We start from the raw sequence: 15,687 nt of genomic DNA, 5'->3' as shown, positions 1-15,687 counted from the left end.
ATTGACTCTTTCTCGAGTAGATAACCTTGTATAATGTGTAATTATTCATGTTTTATAATAGAAAACATAGTAGAAGCTCAAAAATCTGGGTCATGGACAAGGGCAAAAATTGAAATTGAGGTATAAAATGCATATGAAAAGTAGCTAAAATACTTGACAGAGGTGTTTAAAAAATCTGGAGCGATTGCAATTTAATATAATACTTATAAAGAACAACAATATATATATATATATATTTAAATAAAATCCACAAAATGTACCAAGAGGACATAGAAGTGCCCGTAGTTGAAGAATCCCCCTGCTACTCCATCCTAAGGAACTGCAATCTCAGGAAAAGTGCACATTGTGCAGCTTTTTAAAACGTTGCAGTTATTACACCAGGCCTGGTGACGTGATATATCACGTGACACAACGCGGAAGTCGATTATTGTTACAGTCCGGAGGCGATATTGTTCAGGCTCTGTTGTGACTCTAACTGGCACAGCCAACTAGTTTCAACTGGAGTGGTGGAAACAATTGCATCTTTTAGCGCGGAGAGTGTATCCAGGAGTTGCCAAAATGCTCAATGCACCTGCCGCCGAGAGAAATAAGGAACCCATCCTTGCGGTGCTCCGTGAGAGTGTGGTACGGCGAAACCGTTGAATGCACTGGAGATATCGTCTGGTACGGGGCAACATGTCACCCACTTCGCAAAGGGTTTCGAAATATTACTCCTGGCAGCCGTCAGAATTGGACCGACATCTTTAGCCAGGTGAGTTTAAAGAGTTTTTATTAGCTTACAAATGAATATATAATCTGGTAACGTTAGGCATAACGGTTCAGTGAGTCCAGATCTGAGTTGTTTTTCCCAAAATCCAAAGCTGACCGTTATTCAAAATAGGTTACTATGAATTCATGTTGATAATAATAGTAGGCCTACTCTTTCTTTAGGCCTATATCAGCAGCTATTATTTTTTTGTTGATGCTTACAATGAGAATGATCTATTTTGTCCCCGCCCCAGTATAGACGCATACAGAGCGACATCACAACCTGCCGAACGTGAAGCCTGCCATCCACCTCGACGCCTCTCTACCCTGTGAAAACTGGGGTGGGATCCAGCCCGAGTCCTTGGACCTGGTACTCAACATCAACATGATCCAATCTCCCCTATGGCCTGCACTGAGGTGAATACTGTTTAGGCCTACATATTGTCTATAGAGATACTCTTATAAATACACAGTTAATGGTCCACTAACTGATGATACATGATACTTTTATTGCATACTACTCATTATCATGTGATGTTATGTTTTTACTCACAGGGTTTGTTCAAAGGAGCGGGAACCATCCTGAAACCACAAGGAGTACTGCTGACATACGGGGTATATTATAATGGTGTTACAAGCACAGTGTTGACTATATCCTCAACCTGATGTTGGCAGTAAATAAACATGTAGAAGAAAAGATGTTGGAAGCAATATTTGTGTATTTCCCATATTTAGAACTGGGACTCCCTAAAATATGCAACTTTGATATACCTTTTCGTTGCGGGTTAGGAGAACTTACGCAGCAGGTTACAAAAATTAACGTAGCAAGTTAGGAGAATTAGGTTAAGGTTAGGGAAAGGATTAGGAAAATGCTCTCCTAAACTGCTACTAAAGTCACTTGTATCGAAGTGGCGTGTTTTTGGGAGTCCAATTTAGAACTCACTGTGAAAAATTGCCCTCGTGAACTTGTCTTACGTCTTCTAATATTGTCTCTCTAGCCCTATGCGTTAAATGGACAGATCACTCCACAAAGCAACATCGACTTTGACTCAGTCTAAGGTCGAGGTAAGTGAGACTACATAATGCCGGAATCTGAATAGATCTGCTATTTGACCACACATTTTCGAAGCAAATAACTATAACTGTTGATGTCTTATAGAAATCCCGAGTGGGGTCTACGGACGTCACCCTGCTCAGGTCTGTGGCGAGAGGAGTGGCTTGTTCCTGGAGAAAATGGTAAGAAGCGATACTCCAAATATCAGTCATTTAGGATTTTCATAATGATGTGAATGAAACCCAATGATCTGCGTAAGTACACAAACATGTTAAATGAACTGTGTCGACCAAATGTATTCTATAGTAAAAGATGCAACATTGAAACATACATTACCCATTTCTTACTTCAAAATGTGTGAAATACTTTTGGATGCCGGCTTATAACCACTTTCTCTTGTCGTAACGTTAGGTTGAATGCCAGCTAACAACAAGTGCCTTCTGTTCCGGAAGGAGAGTCTGGTGTGAAGTCTACTGCCGGCTCTGGGGTTCATTCCAACATCACAAATGCACCATCACGCTCCTGTCTGTACAGGGTATAACATGACCAGTAATGGATATTTAATACACTTGGTTGAAATTAACCTGAACTGATACCTTATTTGAATCAATGCCAAATCCAATAATTCCTCACCTTCCAACTCCTATCTCCAAAAGTCATTTCCGCATAGGTGATTTGTTTGGTAACTTCAAAATGTATGGCCCTCGCTTTTATTGATTAAAATGAATAGGATTGTTGTAGGAAGGTCTTTGCATGACACCCACATCAGAAAAGTGTAGAAAAAAGCATTACATTTTTTTTCAATCAACTTGGAGTATTAATTTACTATAAGAAGTATGCATTGATGTTATGGCATTTCAATCAAAGAGAAACATTACACCACTTCAGCATAGAATTATCACTAGAAAACAGTACGGCACGTTACAGTGAATACACATGATCTTACACATGAAACATTACATTTGAATAAACCTATTTGATAATGGTATTTACACACCTCGATTTGATTGTGTTATGTACAACATTGGCATCGTTTGAAAAGTCCGTGCTGGATTTTTTAAGTGATTTTTTTAGGTTTTCCTAATATTAATAATTCATCACGACGCCTGAATGTATAAACTTTCCTTTGTGACATCTAAAAGCATTTATTTATCATGAAAAATAAGATATTTCCACCCAACCTTTTTGTGAGATTTTGATAACAACCATATGATTTCCCTATCTAAAACAAATGACACCTATGTCAAAAAAACGCATGAAATACATTTTTATTGCAAACAACAACCATTGTTAAACATTTATTTAATATAAGAGAAAAGTAAGATTCCAAAACTAGCCTATGGGCAGAGCTCAAGGAAGTAGGCTAGTGTTTTTATGAGATGGCCCTAGATAGCAGAGGGTTCAATGCGCATAGAAAAGCTCAGTGAGCAAAGGGAAACTATATAATTTGTGGAATATCCAACACAGGTGTGGAGGGTCACCTGAATGTGAGAATCATCAAAGTGAACTGCCTGGATTTCACTGGTGTATTTACACAGGTAGTTCTCTGCCAAGTCAATCTGCACGATGATCCCCTCTTCCCGCAGATTCTCTTTTAATTCTCTCAGTTTGGAGTATTGGTGTCGAATGTTGTACACCTGTTTCCCCAACTTCTCTTTCAATCCTTTGGAGAAGTCCTCCAGTAGAATCTGCAGTGTGCCACACTCCCTTTCTTTTACTGTCAAATGTACAGTGAACTTCTCCATGTTTCCCTAATTGTTGTTCTTCTTCTCTCTCTTCAGCTTTGTTTTCCCAACCAAGCCACCATGTCTGCTCAACAGCATCAACGTCAGATGTTTTAACCTCTTTGGCTTGACAAAGGGAACACTCTGGGTACATGTGCTCTTTCTTCAGGTTCTCACAGCACAAAGACTCAACTAGGTTCTCACAGCACAAAGACTCACAAAGACTCAATAAGGTTCTCACAGCACAAAGACTCAATAAGGTTCTCAATGTTGCTGCAGCTGATCACTTTGTGATGCTGTAGTTTGTCAGCCATGAACTGGAGGTTGGCGTGGGTTTTGCAGAGGCATGTGTCCCTATCCTGGACTGTTGGCATGACAACCCAAAAAGGACATATTTTGCAGAATTCATAGTAGGACATTTTAATCTCTGAATATTCCCTCTTAAATGTCTGAAAAGAAGTGCATCTGCTTTTTTTTCTTGTTCCCTCATTAGTGTGTCGTTTTCCCCTGTTGTTGTCTGCTGTGTCATCAGATTCATAGAATCTAGTGTTTTCTCTTCTGTGGCTGTGCTAATTGTTCCACTGCTTTTTTCCTGGAGTATTGAAGACTATAGCTCCCTCCAGTAACTGGATTCATGTGTTTCATGAATCCACCAGTTTCATGTGAAAGCAGAAGACCAAGATTATCTACGGTTCCTTTGGTGGGAGAACGGAGATCTAGAGTCTCAACCCTCAGTGTATCGAATGAAGGTCCATTTGTTCGGCGCAGCTTCATCTCCTGGTTGCGCAAACTATGGTCTCAAACATCTTGCTGCCGAAGAACGAGGAAGCTTCAGCGGGAGGTATATCCAGTTCATAGAAAGGAACTTTTATGTTGATGATGGGTTGATGAGCGTATCGTCTGAAGCTGAAGCGGCCCAGCTGGTGAAAGAAGCAAGAGAGCTTTGCAGCATCGGCAAACTCCGGTTGCACAAGTTTATCTCTAACAGCAAGGAAGTTATAGCCACAATTCCCAAGGAAGAACGTGCCAGTCTAACTGTCAGTTACACAATTCAAACACAAAACAACGACATAACCTGTAAGTCTAACTGGCAGTTACAAAAGACTTGTTGGCCTGTTTTCATTTGCCCTCATTGCTTTTGCTGAAAATCAAAATTCTCTGTTTGAGGCTTTGACCAGGCCATACTTTCTCAGGATGTTGCCTCTGAGCATTTTTGAAGCCACTTGTTTGTCCTTGGCACTGCACATTTTTTTATACTTTGGTTTAAACTCTGCAATGATGGCATTTTGAAACAATAAAATCCTTCTCAAGTTCTTCGGAGTTCCCGCCATTAGCTGTTTGTCTTTGGGGAATCTTGTCTCTCCATTTCTTTATCAGTTGATCGTACATTTTTTGGGTATTTCTCAGCTTTCCTTAAAGCTTATCAAGTTTGACATTTGCCATGCAAAGATCTTTGTATGTTTTTGGGCAAACTTTTCCAACCTTTTTCCTTGCAGCAAGTATTCACTTCTCATTCCTGTTGCAGACAATGAGGAAGGGGTATCGGGGCATGTATCGGGGGCAGGTAAGGCAAGGGCAGATATGTTGGCCTCATTTTCTGGCTGCAAGTCATTTGGTGACTAAGGTGTTGTGTTGCCTGATAGGTAGGTCTCCATAGTAACTGTTCTCTTTAAAGTCTGTCTTCTATTTCATTGGTTGCATTTCCATTGCTTTCTCTTACTTTGTTGTCGCTTTGTAAGCTCAGAGAGATTTCACTTCTCCCTTCTCTTTTTTCTTCCAGTATCTCTCCCTGTCTTTTTGCAGATGTTACTGGTATCGTATAGGATCATTTTTTATTTTGTTTCTATGTCTGTGACCTCTGTGCTGTTTTATGTGGCATCTTCTAAAAACAATTAAAATATATATATATATTATTTTAATGGCTAACTACTTAAGTTCTCAACTTGTGCACACCTTGGAGGATTGTCTAGATTAAACTAATTGAAAACATTATTAAATAAGCCTAAAGTTTAACAAAAATACAATTAATAACATAATGGACTTTAGTCATTTCCACCACAGTTAAGTTTGTGATGGAAATGACTGTGATGGAAATGAGCTACAGTTATTGGAGAAAAATGACAGGCTGCTTAGCATGCTTTGGCTAGTATTACAGCTAGCACATAGTTTACACTAAATACATCAAATATATAAAAAAAACATTAAATTCTACCACGAATTAAATAAATTATAGCTTGTTTGGAAATGACTGACAATAAAAAATATTCTCTACACAAACAATATTTACCTAGATTTTTCTTCAACTTCTGGACATCACATCTCGAACAACTGTCTGCTGCAGCCATGTGCTTCAGTGTCACAATACGGTAACTAAATTAAATTAACATTCTCTTGAAAAAACATTAACAAGGAATTTGCCCTCAGTGGTGGACATGTTTGTGTAAAAAACAATATAAAGGGCATACTCACAATAAATATTGATATATATGTCATTTAATTGACTCTTTCTCGAGTAGATAACCTTGTATAATGTGTAATTATTCATGTTTTATAATAGAAAAACATAGTAGAAGCTCAAAAATCTGGGTCATGGACAAGGGCAAAACATTGAAATTGAGGTATAAAATGCATATGAAAAGTAGCTAAAATACTTGACAGAGGTGTTTAAAAAATCTGGAGCGATTGCAATTTAATATAATACTTATAAAGAACAACAATATATATATATATATATTTAAATAAAATCCACAAAATGTACCAAGAGGACATAGAAGTGCCCGTAGTTGAAGAATCCCCCTGCTACTCCATCCTAAGGAACTGCAATCTCAGGAAAAGTGCACATTGTGCAGCTTTTTAAAACGTTGCAGTTATTACACCAGGCCTGGTGACGTGATATATCACGTGACACAACGCGGAAGTCGATTATTGTTACAGTCCGGAGGCGATATTGTTCAGAGCTCTGTTGTGACTCTAACTGGCACAGCCAAMTAGTTCAACTGGAGTGGTGGAAACAATTGCATCTTTTAGCGCGGAGAGTGTATCCAGGAGTTGCCAAAATGCTCAATGCACCTGCCGCCGAGAGAAATAAGGAACCCATCCTTGCGGTGCTCCGTGAGAGTGTGGATACGGCGAAACCGTTGAATGCACTGGAGATATCGTCTGGTACGGGGCAACATGTCACCCACTTCGCACAGGGTTTACGAAATATTACCTGGCAGCCGTCAGAATTTGACCGACAATCTTTAGCCAGGTGAGTTTAAAGAGTTTTTATTAGCTTACAAATGAATATATAATCTGGTAACGTTAGGCATAACGGTTCAGTRAGTCCAGATCTGAGTTGTTTTTCCCAAAATCCAAAGCTGACCGTTATTCAAAATAGGTTACTATGAATTCATGTTGATAATAATAGTAGGCCTAACTCTTTCTTTRGGCCTATATCAGCAGCTWTTATTTTTTTGTTGATGCTTACAATGAGAATGATCTATTTTGTCCCCGCCACCAGTATAGACGCATACAGAGCGCATCACAACCTGCCGAACGTGAAGCCTGCCATCCACCTCGACGCCTCTCTACCCTGTGAAAACTGGGGTGGGATCCAGCCCGAGTCCTTGGACCTGGTACTCAACATCAACATGATCCATATCTCCCCTATGGCCTGCACTGAGGTGAATACTGTTTAGGCCTACATATTGTCTATAGAGATACTCTTATAAATACACAGTTAATGGTCCACTAACTGATGATACATGATACTTTTATTGCATACTACTCATTATCATGTGATGTTATGTTTTTACTCACAGGGTTTGTTCAAAGGAGCGGGAACCATCCTGAAACCACAAGGAGTACTGCTGACATACGGGGTATATTATAATGGTGTTACAAGCACAGTGTTGACTATATCCTCAACCTGATGTTGGCAGTAAATAAACATGTAGAAGAAAAGATGTYGGAAGCAATATTTGTGTATTTCCCATATTTMGAACTGGGACTCCCTAAAAATATGCAACTTTGATATACCTTTTCGTTGCRGGTTAGGAGAACTTACGCAGCAGGTTACAAAAATTAACGTAGCAAGTTAGGAGAATTAGGTTAAGGTTAGGGAAAGGATTAGGGAAAATGCTCTCCTAAACTGCTACTAAAAGTCACTTGTATCGAAGTGGCGTGTTTTTAGGGAGTCCAATTTAGAACTCACTGTGAAAAATTGCCCTCGTGAACTTGTCTTACGTCTTCTAATATTGTCTCTCTAGCCCTATGCGTTAAATGGACAGATCACTCCACAAAGCAACATCGACTTTGACCTCAGTCTAAGGTCGAGGTAAGTGAGAACTACAATAATGCCGGAATCTGAATAGATCTGCTATTTGACCACACATTATCGAAGCAAATAASTATAACTGTTGATGTCTTATAGAAATCCCGAGTGGGGTCTACGGGACGTCACCCTGCTCAGGTCTGTGGCAGAGAGGAGTGGCTTGTTCCTGGAGAAAATGGTAAGAAGCGATACTCCAAATATCAGTCATTTAGGATTTTYATAATGATGTGAATGAAACCCAATGATCTGCGTAAGTAACACAAACATGTTAAATGAACTGTGTCAKACCAAATGTATTCTAATAGYAAAAGATGCAACATTGAAACATACATTACCCATTTCTTACTTCAAAATGTGTGAAATACTTTGTGATGCCGGCTTATAACCACTTTCTCTTGTCGTAACGTTAGGTTGACATGCCAGCTAACAACAAGTGCCTTCTGTTCCGGAAGGAGAGTCTGGTGTGAAGTCTACYGCCGGCTCTGGGGTTCCATTCCAACATCACAAATGCACCATCACGCTCCTGTCTGTACAGGGTATAACATGACCAGTAATGGATATTTAACACTTGGTTGAAAATTAACCTGAACTGATACCTTATTTGAATCAATGCCAAATCCAATAATTCCCTCACCTTCCAACTCCTATCTCCAAAAGTCATTTCCGCATAGGTGATTTGTTTGGTAACTTCAAAATGTATGGCCCTCGCTTTTATTGATTAAAATGAATAGGATTGTTGTAGGAAGGTGCTTTTGCATGACACCCACATCAGAAAAGTGTAGAAAAAAGCATTACATTTTTTTTCAATCAACTTGGAGTATTAATTTACTATTAAGAAGTATGCATTGATGTTATGGCATTTCAATCAAAGAGAAACATTACACCACTTCAGCATAGAATTATCACTAGAAAACAGTACGGCACGTTACAGTGAATACACATGATCTTACACATGAAACATTACATTTGAATAAACCTATTTGAATAATGGTATTTACACACCTCGATTTGATTGTGTTATGTACAACATTGGCATCGTTTGAAAAGTCCGTGCTGGATTTTTCTGGGCAATGAAAATGGCGTCAGAAAGAAATGCACTGTAATTTGATACAGTACATCATGGCACAAACTCCACCAGAGAGTTTCTCACAACCTGTAGGGTGCATTCCATTTCAGAAAATGTCATTGTAGGGATATGCCATTGTATATTAGTCTTGCTATGACAGCCCAAGTTGAGGTGATCAGTCCTAGGGCTCTATTCTATCTGTCTCGCGTTACAGATTGCGTGATAGAAATGTGAAGGTCATTTCCTATTGAGCCGACATTTGCAGTGTTTACCGTGAATGCAGTCTCCTCTAATGCGGGAGAATTGCCTTTAAATTTAAATCACACTGTAACCTCTGAACTTCCGAGATACGAATCGAATAGAGCCCCTAGTCCCGGAACCTCTGCAGCATCTCACAGGTCCTCTTCTCCAAGACTTCATGAATCCTCTTCAGCCTCTTATCGGAGATGGGTCTGACGTAGCTGTCGGGTTGTATCACGGCCATGCCGTCCTGTACATCCCCCATGACCAATAKGGGGCCCTCCTCCATGGTGATGTTGGGGCAGGGGCAGCTCCAGTCCATCTTAGCCAGGGTCACCTCCAGGTGACGGGTGTTAAAGAATGCCAAGCCCATCTTCTCGTCGCGGAGGATCTTCTCTAGACTGAACCGGGCGATCCCAGAATCGAGGTCCTCGATCAGTTCCGTCAATCGGCCGACGATGGCGAAATCGCTCCGGCACAGGCTCGAGACTATTTTACCTTTGACCCGGCATGTTTTGCAGGCTCGTCGTTTGGACTGCGGGCAGTTTGCCTCGCACTCCTTCTTGGATCGGAAGCGATTGCCGTTGCCATGGCAACCGCCATAAGCAAAGGCCTGGCATTGTTTCAAGAGGGAGTTCCAGGCCCAATGGGCCTCCCAGCTCTTGCAGGGGCCCTGGACCGCAGGTAAGGAACAGATCCCCATCCCCTCCCTCTGGCAGGATGCCTGGCACTCCTCGTAGGTCTCGAAGCGGTTGCGGCTGTCATCACAGCCCCCGTTGGAGAAGGCCAGGCAGGTACCTTGCTCGGCGTCGTAGTACCAGTCAACGTGGCGCTCGGCAGAACACTCCCGCCGGTCCACCTCCGCCAGGCAGTCGGCGGGCGAAAACGGGGGCCCCATGGGCATGCCCGCCATCTCGGGGTCCTCTGAGAAGATGTCGTCCTCGGTCCGACGGATGACAGAGAGAGGGTAGTCGGCGCGGAGGACCCCGGCTGCATTTCGGGCGACGCAAGTGTAGATGCYTGTGTCCCACACCTGGGCGTTGTAGACGACTAGCTGGCCGATGTTGGTGATGACCACGTTGCCGTACATCCGGTCGGGCCGCATTACCAGGCTCTCGTGGCGCTCGCTCTGCTTCTCCCAGGTCACGACGGGCCGYGGGACACCCATTACATCGCAGTGGAAGCTCACCGTGCCGCCTATGTAGACCGACTGGTGGCTGGGATTGGAGAAGAGCGTTGGGGGAATGGGGTCTTCCAGGAAGGACGTCAGCGTTGGATTGGCTGTTGTGTCCTGGGGGAGTGGACTTGCTTGAGGCCCGGATAAATGAAACCGGCAGGTCACCACAGTTAGTGTCACACCTTGTGTACACGCCTCAGCGTCCATGTAACACTTGTTGAAGTAGGTGAGTCCGTCGGAGGCACAGGTGAAGCTGGGATCCTTCTCGCAGTGGTCCTGGCACTTGCAGATGGGCTGGCCCTCCCAGATGTCGCAGGTGGCCCCCTGTTGGCTGCAGATGAAGCCCTGGCATGTGGCGATTGAGCCCTGGCCCCCGGAGCCCTTCTCTCCTCCGCCCTGGCCATCCGGCTGAGCAGSGGTGCCATCAGAGAAACGGGCGGCCACACAGCTGAAGAGTCCACACACATTGGTGCAGCATTTCTCAAAGCCAGCACAGTCCTGGGGAATAACAACAGGCATTTACTGAGGCAAAAATACATAGTATATTTCAATACAACAAACACCAAGTGGTAGGCCTAATAAAAGAAATAGAAAATGTAATGAACGTGTAGTCATACAGTATAACACATTTCCTTACAATTGTTTAAGTTTGTCATAAACAAATGACAGACAATGGATTATGGAATTAAATATTGAATACATATAAATGCCTCACCTCGTCAACTTCACATTCCCGTTCGCAGGTGCTTTGTGCATCAACCCAAAGGTTAGCATTCAGCTTGTTGGGACAAACTCCTGGATGTTCCACTTTGGAACCAGCTAGACTTGCACTCCACGTCTGTTGTGGAAATACGCAGAGGCAAACCAAAAACACAAGAGAGGACCAACCAACGCGTCCTGATAAGAGTCCTTTTGGGTATATAAGTGCTTTTGGCTGGTTTGTGTCCACGTTCTTTCCACCTCCAACCCCTCGACGGCTGAGAGAAGATATATTCATTTTAAAAGGAACGTTTCTTGAAAGTCATCCATCAACAAGTTCCATAAYTTCCGTGCAGCCCCTCAGGAAAATACGTCCATTTTGTTCAAATGCAGCCATCCAGTTTGTGCGTAACCAATCTGGGTACAAGTGACAATTTGTCRCTCGCCACGCAAGAGAAACGGTTCTCAAATTTCAGATGAATAAACCATTGTCCAACAAAAAAGATCTCCCTCTGCGCTGTACATTGATTCAACAAGTTGCCTCGAATAAGAGGACAAATATAACATCTGTGAACCACTCTGGTTTGATAAAATCGCAAACGTTAGACTAAAAAACAAAAACTGCAACAAAAAAATCGGCTATATCTACGCTGACTTCCAAGGCGTGCAGAGTCAACTCACTACACAAAGAGATAGGCGCAATATCGGTTTGTGTGACTAGAGGTAGGGAAGGGCAGCGCCTCTGACCGCCCCCATGGTTGTCCAGTGTCTGAAACTTTTATGAAGCAGCACCATGCGCTAAGCAACTGGACAAACATTGTAAAGACATCAAAGGAATCTTGATAGGGCGGTGTTGTCAAGCTGTCCAACAACAGTACGCACGGGGCAACATTCCGGTGAGAAATCCATCAATGTTTCATGCGTCCAGACTAAAACTCTAGAATGTTGCTCATAATGCTCATATAAATGGGCCACGATTGAGAAGTTCCCTAACAGGAGGTACTTTTTGTTTGCTAGTGAACCCATGCACGGGCTTTATCTTGGCCAGGTCGCATTTGCAAATGAGAACTTGTTCTCAACTGGCCTACCTGGTTAAATAAATGTTAAATCAAATAAATGCACACTGATAAATACGTTGACATAAGTGTCTAATTACGTTTTTTACGCAATCCACTTTTACGCAATGATTAGCCTATGGTGTAATTTGATCCAGTTTATCTAGAACATATAAAATGTTGATATTAAATATTGAATATGTCATGAACATAGACAACTTTTAAATGTGGGATTAATAAGACTAGATAGGCTTATCTGATGAGAAAGAATCAAACATTTTGAGGAGGCGCGCACAGCAGAACTGGCAAGAAATATGCGCAACTTGACACTGATAGTGCATGCATAGAAACATGTTGTTTACGTTTGGTTGTGTTCAAGTCGAAGTCTAGACGCGTCGGTCAGTTTACACCCATCATTCACACAAGCTCAGAGATGCCACGGTCAGGTGGCAAGACGTAAAGCGACACATTTTCAATGGTGTGTGACTCATCTTGGTCTCCACCGGCTCAAAGGGCTATGAGAAGCAAACTCCCCTCGCTTTCATTGAACGTGACCCTTCACCTTCGCGTGATTTTTGACCGCCGGCATTCAGAGCCGCTGCGGAGAGTCCGCGAGCCAGGGGCTGGCGACCAATAACCCGGGGCGACTAATCAATTCAGATCCCCCACGTTTTACTTCACTTGAGTTGATACCGACAGCAGGGGTCGGAGAGGACAAAGACAACAAAAAATTCCACCGCTCGCGCACGACACTGTCAAAGCTTTGAATAGCCAATAATATCACCACAAAACTCAAGCTAGCAATACAACCAGATAAAAAAACACATTACGGCACAACGGGGACTGTGAAGAAATTTTTTTTAAATATATTGTATTGTAATTTGCACTGTATTATGTAGGTAAGTGCACTAGCGGTTCTGGGCAGGGGGCCAGTGCCCTGTGACAACAATTTTGGACCACCTTGTGCCCCCCTAAATGTGGAGTATGAAATAATTTTTGCTATCGTTCTTTTTTTACATCCGTTATTAGACAGTGGCAACGATGATGATTATGAACATGGTTTGCCTGCTATATGCTAGTCAACGCTTATTACTCGCATCTCGTACTAGCGACGATCAATAGACAGTGACAGTCTGACTGACGCTGCAATGCAGTAACGATATGACACAATAACGTCTTACGGCCCTCTAACAGTACAACTGGCCCCAGCTTGCCCCCCCAGTTGAATGGTCTAGAACCGCCATGGGTAAGTGGCCTTGCACGACCATTGAGCCAGAACGGCTCATAGGAGAGACGCAAGGCACCATCTCCTGTTTTCTGAAGCGTGAGGCAGAAACAGGTGACATGGTAAGGTGACATGGTATTATGATATTTATTTGTTGCGTTTTGTTTCCTGTTTGGTCCCCAGGAAGAGTAGGGTAAGTACTAAATATGCATGAGCACAACTTAATCAACTAATCAAAAATATACAATACAGTTATTCAGTAATAAAACATTTTGAATAAAAAAGTACAACAGTTTAATTTTGGGAAAACCATTGCTTTCCATGGCAATTATGCAGCCACATTTATTTGCAAAACCGTTCATCATCCTTACAATCAACTCAGCAGCTTATACCACATACAGGTAGTGCTTATAATACCCTGAATAAGTATTATTTTCCTTACCTTTTATTAATAAAAGGGGTAGAAACAGAGAAATGGCATGCATTGGTTTTCATCTCTCTTGCAGTGAGCATAGGGAATGTCTCAGTGTAAAATCATTAAGAAGTTTGTCCTTTACAAAAATATAGACACCAACAAAAAAACAGATATTATCATAAACAAATGGGTATAAATAAAATTGTGAAATACTCTTTTTTTATTAAGCCTGTATGGAATTTGCTTTATGTGGATACATTTAAGTTTACTGAGTCGCAGAAGTTTAGTCAGTCCAAGTTAACATAACCACTTATCAAAGTGATTCAGATGAAAGATATTTTAGCCCTTTGCGGCATTCCCCAAAAATCCTACTGATACTTCAAGATAAATCATGATACCGGTAAAAAGCCAGGCACATATTGGTTACTCACAGGTCACTCAGGGCAAAGGGCCATGAATGAGTAAACAGACCTGGATCAACACAGGTTTTCACCATTGGCTCTCTGATCAGCATTAAAGGTRGACTCAGCTAAATGACATTGCCACGAGCAGCAACGTCGACATGGAGATGATCAAGATGCAAGACTTCACTCTCACACAGTATCTATGTTCACGTCACACTGTTCACAGCCTGGTAGCCACGGGACAATAACAGCATAGAAGTAGAGCCTCACGCTTAGTTGTATTGGAAGTTCCCCCCCCTATGCGGTTTACTTTCTGCATCTACGTCATATTGCTGAGTATACCTTTAAAATGCAAACAGTGAGGGAGAGCAGTCTGATATTGCACTCATTATTCTGAAATGAAACCAGTGTAATCTACAATGACCCTTTGCTATAACAGCTTGACCCCATTTGCTTTTAATCAATCATATGAGCACAGACCAGACTGGTGTTATACATTCTGGTACCAAACAGGACAAGGACCCAAGTCAACAGACAGAGCAACACACAGAAGAAGACCAACAGATRGATGGGCGGCAGGTAGCCTAGTGGTTAGAGCGTTGGACTAGTAACCGAAAGGTTGCAAGATCAAATCCCCGAGCTGACAAGTTAAAATGTGTCGTTCTGCCCCTGAACAAGGCAGTTAACCCACTGTTCCTAGGCCGTCATTGAAAATAACAATTTGTTCTTAACTGACTTGCCTAGTTAAATAAAGGTAAAATGAAACACTTAAAAACACAACACACGAAAACTGCAGAGAGTAAAAATAAAAAAGTTAGCTGCAGTTTCAATATTTTAAGTTTCTTTTATTTGTTGGCAAATCCGTGTGATTTGGAAAGAATAATCATTCAATGTGTTTCTGAGCCATATCAAACCAGGGCAGCAAATGAAAATAAAAAAGACAAACAAGAAAGGACAACCTGAGCTTGTTCAATAAGAAACGCTCAAATTTTCGGTTTCCGCTGCAAAATGTTTTCCATTGCATGTCCTAATGAACACGACCCAGACATAGGCTATAAGATATTGAAGGAGGGACAAAGTCAACGGACAGGCATAATAACACAATCCAAACACAACTCCCAAAACATTCAAGACGAATCACGTAAGAGGTCAGTGCAAAAAATCCACTGGAAAACAAGCTGACCGATTACCACGTATGTACAATAAGTCTTTACTTAAATATACCCAGTGAATCTGTTCAGAGTCCTCATACTCTGTTGTAGTGTTGACAGTAAGGTGATGATGACGTCACAGTTTAAAGTCCAAGAGGCTGTATGGAGAGAAATAGTAATGTTGTCTTTTTGTAGGCACTAACTCCGCCACGGTTCGATGGACTGGGGAAAATGACTGTCGTTTTTAGATAAACACTGAGAATAAGGTCTGTGGTAAACACAGGCTTAGGAGATCTTATACGTTTTGTTCTAGGAGATAATCATCAGCTAACGTCACTTTGTGAATTTTGATGCATTTATGTAATAAAAAAAGAACATAAAGGTCATGTAACTGACTGCTATTATCTCATAGAAC

At 41.8% G+C, this 15,687-nt stretch overlaps 2 protein-coding genes and 1 long non-coding RNA gene across 3 annotated transcripts; 2 read left to right on the top strand and 1 right to left on the bottom strand.

Annotated features, from left to right (window-relative positions):
- Positions 1-1,003: 1,003 nt before the first annotated feature.
- On the top strand, positions 1,004-1,812 carry LOC112073938 (uncharacterized). The gene is made up of 3 exons (XR_011476738.1): positions 1,004-1,164; positions 1,303-1,362; positions 1,746-1,812. It is a non-coding gene; the product is annotated as an uncharacterized lncRNA (long non-coding RNA).
- A 4,614-nt stretch (positions 1,813-6,426) lies between these two features.
- On the top strand, positions 6,427-8,833 carry mettl26 (methyltransferase like 26). Its single transcript, XM_024141179.2, has 6 exons — positions 6,427-6,775; positions 7,028-7,190; positions 7,329-7,388; positions 7,776-7,843; positions 7,940-8,018; positions 8,251-8,833. The coding sequence occupies exons 1-6, from the start codon at positions 6,582-6,584 to the stop codon at positions 8,305-8,307; spliced, it is 621 nt and encodes a 206-aa protein (XP_023996947.1). The 5' UTR covers positions 6,427-6,581; the 3' UTR covers positions 8,308-8,833.
- Positions 8,834-9,176: 343 nt separating this feature from the next.
- On the bottom strand, positions 9,177-11,402 carry wfikkn1 (WAP, follistatin/kazal, immunoglobulin, kunitz and netrin domain containing 1). The gene is made up of 2 exons (XM_024141178.2): positions 11,039-11,402; positions 9,177-10,821 (listed from the first exon to the last, which is right to left on the bottom strand). Exons 1-2 carry the CDS (start codon positions 11,318-11,320, stop codon positions 9,274-9,276), a joined length of 1,830 nt encoding a protein of 609 aa, XP_023996946.1. The 5' UTR covers positions 11,321-11,402; the 3' UTR covers positions 9,177-9,273.
- Positions 11,403-15,687: the final 4,285 nt, after the last annotated feature.

The sequence above is a fragment of the Salvelinus sp. IW2-2015 genome, unplaced genomic scaffold (assembly GCF_002910315.2).
Source record: "Salvelinus sp. IW2-2015 unplaced genomic scaffold, ASM291031v2 Un_scaffold2431, whole genome shotgun sequence".
Classification (NCBI taxonomy): domain Eukaryota; kingdom Metazoa; phylum Chordata; class Actinopteri; order Salmoniformes; family Salmonidae; genus Salvelinus; species Salvelinus sp. IW2-2015.
The sequence above is the reverse complement of the archived record's forward strand: the minus strand, read 5'-3'. Positions and strand labels throughout refer to the sequence as shown.